This window comes from Xenopus laevis, chromosome 1S (assembly GCF_017654675.1).
Source record: "Xenopus laevis strain J_2021 chromosome 1S, Xenopus_laevis_v10.1, whole genome shotgun sequence".
NCBI lineage: Eukaryota > Metazoa > Chordata > Amphibia > Anura > Pipidae > Xenopus > Xenopus laevis.
In genome coordinates this window covers 193,501,587-193,516,274 of record NC_054372.1, presented here as the reverse complement: position 1 = coordinate 193,516,274, position 14,688 = coordinate 193,501,587, and the positions used below count along the sequence as shown (strand labels likewise).

Genomic DNA, 14,688 nt, shown 5'->3' with positions numbered 1-14,688 from the left:
TTTTCACTGCTGGAGTAGTCAGAGTTCATTTTTGTGTAAAAAGTGTAACGTGTATTCATACTGATGTTGCGTTACATTTACCCTGCTTTATGGCGTTAGTGTCTAGCTCTAGCAAGCACAGATCCTATCTGATCCCCATTGGAAGCAGCAGTCCTGTCCTGCCAGTGTCGGACTGGCCCGGCGGGACACCGGGAAAAAACCCGGTGGGCCCCGACCCTCATGGGCCCCCGCCGGGCCAGACCACCTCTCTCCATTCACAAATCGGAAAGAAAAAACTGCGCCGCGCAGCCTGCGCATGCGCCGATGCGGCGAGTACAGCATCGTGCGTGCGCGCTGAGCGCGCCAGAATGCGTGCGCGCCGGCGCACTTCAAAGTAGGGGCCGGACGGGGAGGCCAGAGGGGGGCCCTAGACAGCTGTCCTGGTGGGCCCCGGGCCCCCCAGTCCGACACTGTGTCCTGCTTTATGGCAGCTGAGATTCTAGCCATCTGTATAACAGAACATTCTGTCATTATGGTCCAAGATTATAATATCTGATACCCACTGTTTGTACTACAACAGAATTGAGCCCTTTAAAGAATTTAGTCCTTAAGCAAATCAGTGAGCAGAGTGACTGGCATGGGAAATATTAGGAAGGCAAAGGAAACCTCTATTAACATTCGTAATAAATCGAAGAAAACAGATATATTTAGCAACAACTAAGCCCCCAGCGCTAATTAAAAGTGCATCAGCATCAAGCTTCCCATAGGGCGAAAAAGGCGCATTAATTGCCCTGGGAGGGGGAGGGGGTAGGAGCAGTACATTGTGGCAATAACTTTCACCTTGTTGGTTAACAGGAAATAATGAGGAGGGGGAAATTACATCATTTCTTTATGCAGACGGTGCCAAAAAACTTAACATTCTCAAGAAAGAGAATAATAAAAGCTTTTATTCAACGTCAGAGGACTTTATTTTATTTGTAGCATTTTAAAAAATATATATATATTTTATTAGCAGAGGTCACCACTAGTTTAAGCTGCTTTGGAGTTGAGTTTTTTTTTTTTTTCCCCCTCTCATTTTTCTAAAGGATCTTTCATGACTTTTGCTTCCTTCCCTGAAGTTTGAGGCCAAGGAAAGTGTTGGCTGAGAGCTAATTTTGCTTTGGCTGCAGGAGTCTCACACGGGTCCCCACCCAATGTCATTATCTTGGGTTTAACTTTATTTCGACTATTAGACTAATATCTCTTCTACCTCCATGAAAGAATAGTTGATATTTAATAGAAAAGCTGTTGTTTATTAATGTCCTTGTGTGTGTGTGTGTGATGGTCGGAAGCAGCTCTGGAAGGTGCTACTACTACTACTATGGTTTGGGCCTACAGTGTTGAAGGCAACAGCCATTTGTAGTTTTCCATGTGAGGGCAAGGCCACCAATGGGACAGATTCTTACAAGATGGTGCTTGATCATGTGACTTCCTTGTATTATGCTATTGGTGGGCACTGTTACACAGACAGAATGGATGTTGCCTGTGTGTGTTTGTTTCTTTTTGTGTTAGTGAGTGAAATTAACACACTTTAGAGTTGTCTGTTTTTCCCTCCTCGCAGTGGGACGGCTTTGCTGTTCTGTGACTTAAATGGCTTGTTTTGTTCCATGGGATTAATGACACGTAGAGGCCAGACTATGGGCAGCCACAGTCTAATCCGCAACAATAGCTTTAGCAGCAGTGACTGACTTTTGTCTGAACCCCTGCTAGCCTCGGCTTCTCTGGAGTTCATTAATTGTTAGCCAGGCTGGAATAGGCTGTTGATCTAAGTACTACACATGGGAGGTTTGCCATTAACTCTTTAGTACTAATGACGGTGCATGCACGTGTGGGTCACATAGGAACAAAATGATCCCCAGAATATTCCTCATTCATTTAAAAGGATAGCCGCTGCAAGCACGCTAGGGTGCTTCAAATGCCGTCCTTTAGAGCCCACAATGGCGGAGCTGCTAGCCAACAGGCCTAAAGCTGGACATACACAGGACTATAAAAGACTCGTCTGTCGGCAGCTTATTGGCCCGTGTGTAAGGGCCCTCTGACGGGATTTCCCGATCGATATCTGCCCAAAAGACGGCCCGATGTCAATCTGGCAGGGTTAAAAACCCAGTCGGATTGCGGGTGCATCTATTCGTACATGCAGTCTAGCAATATGACCTCCCGTATTAGCTACATTATGATCCGATCGTCCATGATTGGATCAGCCCAATATCTTCCACCTCAATTCGATCGATATCGGGGAGAGATTCACTCGTTTGGCAGAATCGCCAAACAATCTGATCTCTACGTGTATGGCCACCTTTACCCAGTGGAATTTTCAGATTTGCCTCCTGGGAGATATGAGTCAGACATGCTGTAGGTTTGCCCCCATACATAGGCTAATAAACTACCAACTTATTCTCCAGGGGCCTAGTCAGTAGCTATAAAGTTTATCAAGCAGTTGCTTTGAATTCAGCACCCCTATACTGCACCCCTATACTGCATGCATTGTTTTGTATAAGAGACTGGAATTTGAATAGTAGAAGGCCTGAATAGGAAGATTTAGCCATACAGAGTATTTGGGGATTATTTTAGATGGGGTCAGTGACCCCCATTTGAAAACTGGAAAGGGTCAGTAGAAGCATGAAAATAATAACAATAATTAAAAACCTATCCAAATGAAATATTGGAAGACCAACTGAAAAGTTGGTCTTCTATAGTATATTAAAAGTAAACTTAATGCTGAACCACCCCTTCAACTCGGCAAGAGTTCTCAGTATAATGTATTCATGTTTTAAGTCCTCCCATAGTTGTCCTAGTCTGCAGGACTGGCTTTTGTGAATAAGAAAACAAAACAACTGGTTCTTTTGCAGCCTATTGACTAAAACTGGGAGGACACAACAAGCCTTTCCCCTTTCCCTTTGATAAAACAAAAGGCACAGTTAATCAGTAAAGCCCTTAAGTCATAGAGAGCCAGACAAACGTTTTCTTATCCTGGACTGTAAAATCGACAAGACGCCCCTCTAGGACATTCCCTATAATGAGACTAAAGCACACACACAAGCCGCCAGGGGCTGGGAAGGGGGGCAGCTGAGTGAGACGCGTCTCCTAGAGTTAAATAATCATTAGAATAAAAAGAAAAGCAATGTGGCAGCTTTATCTCCCTTGCTTTCTTTTCTTCCCAAGGACCTTAGAAAACTTAGTACCCCCTCTTGTAAAATATAAGGATATAATATGTAAGTTACAGAGGAGTTCCATGGCTTTATAAAAGCATAAGGCAGAGTATTTTTATTCAGGTCGTGGAACTCCGAGGTGACTTCTAATATCCTCATTTTGCAACAGGAGGAACTTTATTTATTATAGTCATGAGATCATTAGATTATAATATAATCAGATTATAATCGATGACATCACTAAGCAACGTTTATAAGGATATAATTTACAGTATATTCATGGTTCTTTAACTTCAAGGTACAAGGGCATTGTAGCTTTCTGTATAGCTGTGTTTGTACATGCACGTAGGGCTGCCATGTTGCTTGCCATGTTGTATTGTGTGCACAGAGCATTTTCCCACTTATGGAAAATGTTAAACGTTGGTGTATCTTGTGCACACTGTTTGCTACCTATTAGGAGAGATACTTTTTTTTTTTTTTAAAGTATATAGGGCAGACTGTTAGCTCTGCAGCTCTTGTTTGCAGCTCAAGGCCTCATGATGACTTTGGACGCTGGGATCCCAACACAACACAAGCAGGACTCTTCTGGGAATCCTTCCTTTGGACCCTGTAGGAATTTTCTGTACAAACATGAACCCTAAGAATGCTACTAATGTAGCTATTTCAGCGATAACTGTTTTGCATATACAAAAGAGGCAGGGCTTTGGGTAGGTTAGCGCTCTCCCTATGTTAAACATCTTTAAGGATACCATGCCCTTGGAGCAGTCGAATAAATGGTAGCATTTGTGTTATGGGGAGGTAGGCAATGTGGTTTTGATCAGGAATGGCTGGCTTCCGTGCTTCTCCAATATTAAAGGTTTTAATCTAAAAAGTCCAGAGTCCCCCCTGCTCGGTGTGCAGAGCCACAGATATATTATCTGGACTGAATCGATGTGACACCAGTTTAATCAGTGAGCTTGCGTTTGATGGTCGCTGGATGGCATGGCAGCTGTGTGCAAACACATGTTTCAAATTACAGTGCAAGGAGGTAATTAGGCAGCTCTTCCATTTCATTTAAAGATATTCTACCAGGCAAGGTATTTTTTTTTTTTCTTTTGCTCTTAAATCATACAAGAAGTATTTGATGGCTGTTAACTTGCCTAGATGAAAGGGGACCGTGTTGGCTAAATAGGCTTTTGTATGCAACTGCGAGAAGACTTGGGCTAAAGTTACTCAAATATAAAACGTGAACACAGAGCATTCCTTCTCTGTATGTGTATTTGTGCAAAGGCTGGAGCTGCCATATTGTTTTTCTTAGACCGTGTGGTATAACTGGATAACTTTCAGTAAGCACAGAGCATTCGTTTTCTGGATTCTTTTCCTCCAGTTGTATAATTTGTAGTCATACTTGTCTTTCCCGTGGCATTATCAGCCCTTAGCCATACTGCTTTCTTAAGGAATGATTTGTGTTTCCAGGTTAAGGAGAAGGGCAAGGTTGAAGCAATCGGTATGGCAGTTTATGTACCTTAATGAGGAAAGTCGCTCCTTTCCTTCACCATAATATATTTAGCATAGGTGACAGAATCCAGACATAAATAGTTGCTTACTGGCTGGAATTATTAGTCTGTCTTTAAAAGGAGGGAAAATGCCATATTTGTGGTAGTAGTGGTAGTAGCGCATGGGGCCCAAACAAACATTGTAGAGCCCAACCTTTAAAGGAACAGTATCGCCAAAAAATGAGTTTTAATGAAATGACAATATAATATACTGTTGCCCTGCACTGATAAAACTGGTGTGCTTGCTATAGAAACACTATTATAGTTTATATAAACAAGCTGCTGTGTAGCCATGGGGACAGCCATTCAAGCACAGGATACACAATAGAGTACAGATACGTTCTGAAGAATCCCATTGTATACTACAGAGCTTATCTGTTATCTGTTGAGTATCCTGTGCTTGAATGGCTGCCCCCATGGCTACACAGCAACTTGTTTATATAAACTATAGTAGTACTTATCTGTTATCTACTGTGTATCCTGTGCTTGAATGGCTGCCCCCATGGCTACACAGCAGCTTGTTTATATAAACTATAGTAATACTTATCTGTTATCTACTGTGTATCCTGTGATTGAATGGCTGCCCCCATGGCTACACAGCAGCTTGTTCATATAAACTATAGTAGTACTTATCTGTTATCTACTGTGTATCCTGTGCTTGAATGGCTGCCCCCATGGCTACACAGCAGATTGTTTATATAAACTATAGTAGTACTTATCTGTTAGCTACTGTGTATCCTGTGCTTGAATGGCTGCCCCCATGGCTACACAGCAGCTTGTTTATACAAACTATAGTAGTACTTATCTGTTATCTACTGTGTATCCTGTGCTTGAATGGCTACCCCCATGGCTACACACCAGCTTGTTTATATAAACTATAGTAGTACTTATCTGTTATCTACTGTGTATCCTGTGCTTGAATGGCTACCCCCATGGCTACACACCAGCTTGTTTATATGTTATCTACTGTGTATCCTGTGCTTGAATGGCTGCCCCATGGCTACACAGCAGCGTGTTTATGTAAACTATAGTAGTACTTATCTGTTATCTACGGTGTATCCTGTGCTTGAATGGCTGCTCCCATGGCTACACAGCAGCTTGTTTATATAAACTATAGTAGTACTTATCCGTTATCTACTGTGTATCCTGTGCTTGAATGGCTGCCCCATGGCTACACAGCAGCTCCATCCATCGTCCATCGACGGTATATGAATGTGTCTGGGGTTTTCCTAAGAAGAAAGCCAGAGAGGGAATATTTGTGTGAGCATGATCGTGCGTGTGGATGGGAGTTGAACATGTGCTTAGGAGAAATGATTAGATTATACATGCAGACACAAGTAATGATTAACTTTTTCAGTCTGCATACTGTCTCCAACCTGACTGCTGCTGCTTTTTTTTTCTTTCTTTCTTTCTTTCTTTCTTTGCTTTCCCTCTACTCCCTAAAGCTGGCCATAGATGTTGAGATTTTTAAAAGATCCGATTGTCATCGTGAGACCACGATTATCTCAAAACGATCGTACGAATTGTCCATCAACTAAAAAGACCAATTTGGCAGGAAAACAAAGGGGAGCTGCCTGCTTGGCCCTGCAAACATAGATAGATTGGACGATAATTTCGAAGGATTGGTTGGACTTGGCTAAAATCGGTCGTTCGGCAAGAAAAATCTTTGTGTCTATGGGGACCTTGAGCTGCCCTGTGTCAGACGGGCTGGAGATTTTGTGAAAACTAAAAAAGGCGGTGTGTGTGTGGGGGGGGGGTAGCGATGGAATTTATTGAGAGGAATGCAGCCATTGCCTAGAAATACTTTTCAATTCTGTTTCTTTAGGGCAGAGACACACGCTCAGATTTGGGGAGATTTAGTCGTCCGGTGATAAATCGCCTCTTCTTCGGGGCGACTAATCTCTCTGAACTGCCTCCCGCCGGCTAGAATCGAAATCGCCGGTTGGATGGCACTCGGAGCATTCGTTTTCAGAAGTCGCTGAAGTTTCCTCGTGCGGCAACTTCGGAAAACAAAGCGCAACAATTGCCATCCCGCTGGCGATTTACATTGTAGCAGGCGGGAGTCAGTTCAGGAAGATTAGTCACTGGGCGACTAAATCGCCCATAATCTGACCGTGTGTCTCTGCCCTAAAAGTTGTGTGCAATTTGTTTGTTTAAGAACTACAACTCCCATTAACATTAGCCTACAGCATTGTATATGGCTTACTGGGGCAAAAAAAATGTCCGCCAAACTTCTTTTAGGTGCCCTGAAAGCAACCATGTCTTAAAGGAACTGTGCAGTTTATAGATTTAGATGACTGTATCTGTTTGTGTGACTAATCTTGCTGTGCCTTTTGTTTTGTCTGAGAGATGTGTTGTGTTGACAAGTTATACCACTGAACACCAGGCATGCGTGCCGCCATTTTTCCTTACAATGCAGCCAGTGCCCTGCTGAGTCTGTGAAGGACACTATCTTGATAGAACAGCCATGGCTGCTTCCAGTCCTCTAACAAACCCAAAAATGCAGATAAGCGAGGGTGTCCCACATATATTTCTGTTCATTCCTTTTTTTCCTGGTGTTGATATATGTTGAGATAAGGAAGTGAATTTAAGGTCAGCCATCTTGTTTTCTATCTGGACTCTCTTTGCTTTTATTGTATCTGTAAGATTTATTCAGCTCTCTGTCTACCAATAGCTTTTTCCAGCAGATTTTTTGACTTCTGATTGTACAGGGTATTTCTCTTTCCATTTTTTTTAAAGGTACAGGCCAGCTAAACCACATGGCATATCCTATTACTTTATTAGTCATTTGTATGGCTCTCCTTTAGATTTGCATGCTTCAGTAGTTCATACGTTTGGGTGTGTTTGCTGAATAGGCTGAAGGTTTCTAAGACAGACTGTACCAATTAAGAAATCATTATAATGAGCTGGACTTTGTCGCCGGAGGGTGATGGCTACTCCTAGTATAGCTGGAGGGCTATGGTTGCTCAACACACATATAAATGTTCCTTGGCCTGCTGTCTACCTGCTGCAGGGCCCAGGAGTACTCATGCCTATTTTGGATTTGGAGGCTTCTATTCTTGCTGCATAAAGCAGCCCCTTCCTATGGCTGGAGGGCAAGCAGCTTGCAGCCCTCATTTGCATAAGGCTAGGGGCACACGGCGCGATTTCGCCGCGATTCTGCGCTGGGCGAGTTGTCGCTGCGTTTTTTAAGCCGAAATAGCTTTGCTAACTTTGGCGCTGGCGTCAATGCAAATCGCGGCGAAATCGCTGCGCTAATTCACACGCGGCGATTCTTTTTCTACTGTCGCCCGGAAACGCCCAGCGAGGCAACTTCGGACGACAATAGAAAACGAATCGCCGCGTGTGAATTAGCGCAGCGATTTCGCCGCGATTTGCATTGACGCCAGCGCCAAAGTTAGCAAAGCTATTTCGGCTTAAAAAACGCAGCGACAACTCGCTTAGCGCAGAATCGCGGCGAAATCACACCGTGTGCCCCTACCCTAAAGCTCTTTGTGTAATCCTTGTCTGTTTGTTTTATCATTCTTCAACGCTAAGGGGCAGATTTATCAAGGGTCGAATTTCAAAGTAAAAAATACTTCGAATTTCGACCATCGAATTAAAATACTTAGAATATCAAATTCAAACTTTTTTCATCAAATTTGTGTATTCTGCGGTCAAAGTAAAATCGTCTCGTCTTTGCAGCAACCAATCTCCCCAAACGCCTTCCGTCCCTCTGTGCCGGCTAAAATAAAAAAAAGCCGGCGCTAATCACACACGGCAAACTTCCGAACTCGTGATGCAACTTCGAAAAACAAACCGCCGTGTGTGATTAGCGCCAGCGTTTTTTTTTTTTTTTTTTTTGTTTTTTCATTTTAGCCGGCGCAGAGTGAGGGAAGGCGTTTGGGGAGATTGAATTGCCATTCATAAGCAAATCACAGTTGTAGCTTTCTGTTTGGGATTCATGACTAGACACCCAGTCAACACTCCAGTCCCTCAGAACGGAACTTACTCGACATATTTATAGTGTACTTTGGCTCCGAATCATTAAAAAAAAAATTTGGTTTGGCCAAAAAAAAAAAAAGAGTCTTTGGGCCTGGTGTCATTGAAAAAGCTGGTGAGATTCATTCATGAACTGCTACCAGTGTTCCCATAATGGTCTCTTCATCTCTCGCCAGAATGGCTCGGCCTGGACGCGCCGCTCAATTTAAATACACCTTTTGTAAGCGGCCCGGGCACTTCTTGTAATGTGGGATCCACTAATTCATGCGCAAACACCGACGCCCGGGGCCTCCACTCGCCCGCCCCCCTCCTTTCCTGGAAGGGGCTCTTTCAAGTTTGGGTGTGGGAATAGGAAACGAAAATAAACACGAAATAAACCTGAAAGAATTTCTGGTGGGTTCTTAAAGAATATTTTTAGTTTCATTCTGGAAGCGGCCGATCCGTCCCTCAGCGGCGATCAAACAGAATTCTGAAAGGTGAACAGTTTACTTCTGTGGAGTCAATACACGGTTTCTTTTCTTTGCTGCCTCCGACTCCCAAAAACAAATATATATAAAAAAAAATTCTGGCACAAAAGAGCCTGATGGAGTGGGTAGAAAGAGACTCCTTTTACTGTGAATTGAGACTATTTGGGCCTGACACATCCAATGCAGATAACCTTTTTTTCCAATATTGTTAAGGTAGAAGCATGAGCTGCCATATTGCTTACATTAAAGGAGAACTAAACCCCCTAATAATAAAATCCCCTACCCTATATAGTCCCTCCCACATAGTTCATCACCCCTGAAAGTGTCCCTAATTCATTACTCACATATAGGTGCAGAGTAAAGGCAGCGGAGCTCATGGGCGCCATGTTCCAGCTCTTCAGCCTTCTTCGGGAAGTGAACGCCGTATTGGCGCATGCGCAGTTGGATCAGTCTTCCGGTTCGTAGTTCCAAAAAGTGCGGGAAATTGCCAAAGGAAAAGAAGAGGACCCAAAGAAAACAGAGGAGCCGGAAGATGTCGCTCCATGAGCTTTGCTGCACTTACTCTGCATCGATACGTGATTAATAAATTAGGGGCAATTTCAGGGGTAATCAACAATGCAGGGACTATGTAGAGTAGTGGGTAGGGATTTTTTTTTATTATTGGAGGTATTTAGTTCTCCTTTAAACCCCATAGTTCCAGGAATATCTAGGAGAGCAGAAGCAGTTGCCACAAATCCCCCCCCCCCAAACAAACCAAACTGACCGTTTGGGAACCCGCTGTGCGCCCAGAACATTCCTTCCTACAGACCTTGTGAGTGGGGGCTGCCATAGAGTATGTGCAGAGTTATCTTTTACATCTATGTTTGGTGGTACATCTCCAGGCAGGAAGGGGTTACAGAGGCAGCACATAGTCTGCAATTTATCAGGCAGGCAATTACCATAATCTCAAAACTTCTCCTTACTGACGTCTGTCTGAAAATTGCTGGGTGTACAGGCGGGCCCTGGAGATGAAAGGCAAAAATGCAGCTTAAGGATTTTCAATAGGGTGTCTACAGCCTCGCTTTATACACATTTCTTTAACTTTTTTTTTCTTATTCTTTTTTTGCCTTTCGCTCAGAATGCATTTATTTTGTTTGCAGCCGAAAACTATTGTTTTTTCTAAGAAATGTCCTTTTCCCTTCAGCCTGGCGTGTGCGGGGGTGTGAGGGGCTGGCGTGTGCGGGGGTGTGAGGGGTTGGCGTGTGAGGGGTTGGCGTGTGCGGGGGTGTGAGGGGTTGGCGTGTGCGGGGGTGTGAGGGGCTGGCGTGTGCGGGGTTATGAGGGGTTGGCGTGTGCAGGGGTGTGAGGGGCTGGCGTGTGCGGGGGTATGAGGGGCTGGCGTGTGCGGGGGTGTGAGGGGTTGGCGTGTGCGGGGGTGTGAGGGGTTGGCGTGTGCGGGGTTGGCGTGTGCGGGGGTGTGAGGGGCTGGCGTGTGCTGGGGTGTGAGAGGCTGGCGTGTGCGGGGGTTATGAGGGGCTGACGTGTGAGGGGCTGGCGTGTGCGGGGGTGTGAGAGGCTGGCGTTTGCGGGGGTATGAGGGGTTGGCGTGTGCGGGGGTGTGAGGGGCTGGCGTGTGCGGGGTTGTGAGGGGCTGGCGTGTGCTCACCTTTGTGTGCGTTAGTCTGTGCGGTTCCAATATCAGAATTGATTTTGGTTATTAAGTGCATATCCACCGGTTTTCTTTATTAATAATCACTTTGTTTATGGCTTTTTATTTAATGTGATTGAATCCCCCCCCCCCTTACTAATAAATAATTTTCTCCATGGAAGTCGTGTAGTTTCAAAAGGTTAAGGTAACCTGATCCGATTGCACCAACAAAAACCCTCCCTAAACACACTTTCTCCCCCCCCCCCACCGCTCCCTCCTTTACACCCCTCCCCACAATTTTTTTTCTTCCCTCTTTCACCGCTCGCTGCGTTTCAGTGCCAGGTTTCAGTGGGATAAAGATATTTGAAACAAAGTGTGAGGCACCGAGAGGGGGGCTGTATGTGAGACGACCAGGCACCCCTAAGCTTGTCTGATCCCTCCTGCTTATTTCATGCAGAATATTTGTTCCCCCCTATCACACACACTCAGATACTCTGCTAAACCCAAAAACATAATAACTTGCCTAAAATCTCCCTATTTAGCATAAAATCCAATGATTGATTGACATGAAGCCCTAATGCATCTGTTACAGGCCTGGGTGCACTAAGGAGTTAATGTTGAACAGGGTGTTAAAGAGCAGTATTTATCATTGGGAAGAGTCAAAAGCAAGATGGCGGCACTATGGAATGATACCGGTGCCAAACCTGCAGGCCGTTGGCTATTCCAGTGGAACCCTAATAATATGTGTAATAGTGGGGCCCTGCAGTACTTGTTATGCCCCCAGGCCCTACCAAATACTAAAGGAGTCCCTGTACTGTGCCGAATTCTCTCTGTAGCCGTCAGGAGGAAAGTTGCAGGGAAAAGCTGAGTGCACTTTTACTAACAAACACAAGACTTCCGGTCTCCACCCTGCACACTACAAACCACAGACTTAATAGTCTCGGTTAAATCTATAATTCATCTGACGTCTGAGTTATACCTTTTTATTACCGAGGCTCCAGAAAGAAGCGTTTAAAGGCTCCGTATAAATCATACACCAGATAATACCCTGCCTTTTCATTCGGCCCCTCAAAACTAAACCAGAAAAGCCGGACGCCCAAATAGCAGCATGGATTAGGCTGGCAGTTACAATTAAAAAAAAAAGTGGTAAAGCTCAATGGCTTTTATTGTGCTCCGGAAAAAAAAGTATAATAAAATATAAGGATATTATAAGTCACCGAGGAGTTTCATGACCATATAAAAACACGAGGTCGAAGACCAAGTGCTTTTAAACGGGTCATGGAAACTCCGAGGTGACTTCTTATATCCTCATATTTTCCAACAAGGGGTAATTTATTTATTATAATACACAAGTTTTAGTGAGTCATGTGACAGAAATGACATCACTACTCAGCGTTTATAACTGATGACATCACTGCTCACCGTTTATAAGGATATCATTTACAAGATATTCATGGCTTTTGGGTATTATCGAATGATATAGTGTATTGTGTGCCCAGAATTGTCCTTTTATCTGTATGTTTGTATTTATAGTTTGAGACGTACCAGATTTGCTGTCGTTTAGCAAAACAGTATGCCTGAAATGAATTGTGGGCTTTGTGGCTCTTTTGTGTGCTCTGACTACAGTCACTCTGGGGCCATCCGACGGGTAGTCCCCAATCGATTTCTGGCCGAAACTCGTCCAGATGTCGATGGGGCAGGGTAAAAAATCCCATTGGATCGCGGCCACATCTGTTCGTCGATGTGGTCCCATGATCCAACCGCCCATTTTGCCTCCATTCTGATCCAATCAGATCAGCCTGATATCGCCCACCTTAATGTGTGCATATCGGGGAGAGATCCGGTGGTTTGGCAACATTGTCAAATGAGTGGATCTCCCTGTGTATGGCCACCTTTTGAATAGCACTCAATAGTAAAATCCAGGTCCCACTGAGACACATTCAGTTACATTGAGTAGGAGAAACAACAGCCTGCCAGAAAGCAGTTCCATCCTAAAGTGCTGGCTCTTTCTGAAAGCACATGACCAGGCAAAATGACCTGAGATGCACCTACACACCAATATTACAACTAAAAAATACACTTGTTGGGTTAGGAATGAAATTTTATATTGTGGAGTGAATTATTTGCTGTGTAATTTAGAAATAAAATGACAATAAAAATCATAACCATCATTAACTATTTTCCATAATGATGCTTTGTTGTTTCCTGATTTTAATCCTTTTTTCCTTTTCACCCCAACAGATTCCCAACTTCTTCACGAGACTGGTGACCCGTCCCACTGGTGCGTGGTGGCGTATTGGGAAGAGAAAACGAGGGTGGGTCGCTTATATTCTGTCCAAGAGCCCTCCCTGGATATCTTCTATGATCTACCTCAAGGGAACGGCTTCTGCCTTGGGCAGTTGAACTCGGACAATAAAAGTCAGCTGGTGCAGAAGGTCCGCAGCAAAATCGGCTACGGCATCCAGCTGACCAAGGAAGTGGACGGCATCTGGGTCTACAACCGCAGCAGTTACCCCATCTTCATCAAGTCGGCCACACTGGACAACCCAGACTCTAGGACGTTATTGGTCCATAAAGTATTCCCTGGATTTTCCATCAAAGTGTTTGACTATGAGAAGGCTTACAGTCTGCAGAGACCTAATGACCACGAGTTCATGCAACAACCATGGACCGGATTTACTGTACAGATAAGCTTCGTCAAAGGCTGGGGCCAATGTTACACGAGACAGTTTATCAGCAGTTGCCCGTGTTGGCTGGAGGTGATATTTAATAACCGGTGACTTGGACATCTGGACTCTCAACTACTTTGCTGCTAATATTTCCTCCTGAGTTCTTGCTTCTTCACGCCGACTTTCTCTTGTTTTTACCTTTTAATTGTTCGTTTTGAGAAATAGCTTATGTCAAGAATGATCTTTTCTTGTTTTTTTTCTATTCTTCCCCGTGTGAATGACTTCAGGCCGAGCTTTGCCCCCGGGTAGGGGACGGGTGCTCGGGCAACGCGTGGCGTGTGCTTGTAATAATGTTATTTTTGGGTGGGTATCGACCGCTTTCTTGTGCAATGAACAGAAGATATTTTTGACGGTGGGTGGGGGGAGGAGCTTAGGACTGGGCTGAGTGATGCAGAATTAAATTCAGTATTTTTTTATGTTTGCATATGGGTGACCACTGCTACGCCTCCCATCTCCTAATTACGGGCAACAGCTGCCTGGCACCATTATCAAGTATTCTGGGCGACTTTAAAGCAACATCTTAGATGCTTTTATTGGCTTGTCCATTGCAGGGATAACAGGGAAAGGATGCTGATGCTGTTGCTAGGCGACAACAAGGACAATACTAATAATAATAAAGGCACCTTAGATTGCTGCGCTACTATTTCTGCTGTCCTATAGCGAAACGAGCACTGCAGACTCTTCAGACCAATGTCTTTTATTCACGACTGGTAATTATACATTTCACGCAGCTCCACTCCTGACAAAGCTCCTCCGAGGTTTTGCAGTGATCTGTCGTCCTATGTCCCGATAAAGACCAAACCAATAAAAAAAAAACTGCCATATTGTTACCTGCCCCCCCCCCCCCCCCAAAAAAACAAGATAAAAAGAATGCAATGTCTTGGGTCAGGACACGTGGTTTGTTGTTTTAAACAGACCGTTACAGGATAACTGACCTTTCTCCGTGTTATTTCAGCCCCCTTGGTGGAAACAAGTTATTTATTTTTTTTTTTTGCAAGTGTATATTCTGTGATGAATCCGAATTTCAGGAACGGCCCTTAAAGGAGAACTAAACCCTAAAGTTAAAAAAATGCAATGCCCCTCACAAGTTTTACTTACCCCTCGGTGCAGATTCAGGCATCGGAGTTCACGGACGCCATCTTCTTCTCTTTGGTAATCTTCGGAATGAGACTGGCGCTTGGG

The 14,688-nt window shown here is 44.3% G+C and overlaps 1 protein-coding gene across 1 annotated transcript in view; it reads left to right on the top strand.

Moving 5' to 3' along the window:
• Positions 1-14,351, top strand: part of smad7.S (SMAD family member 7 S homeolog) — a 29,565-nt gene extending 15,214 nt beyond the window's left edge. Inside the window, exon 4 of the mRNA XM_018244598.2 lies at positions 13,019-14,351. Within this exon, the coding sequence (XP_018100087.1) occupies positions 13,019-13,557 (539 nt within the window). The 3' untranslated portion in view covers positions 13,558-14,351. The remainder of the gene's footprint in view (positions 1-13,018) is intronic.
• The last annotated feature ends 337 nt before the right edge of the window (positions 14,352-14,688 follow it).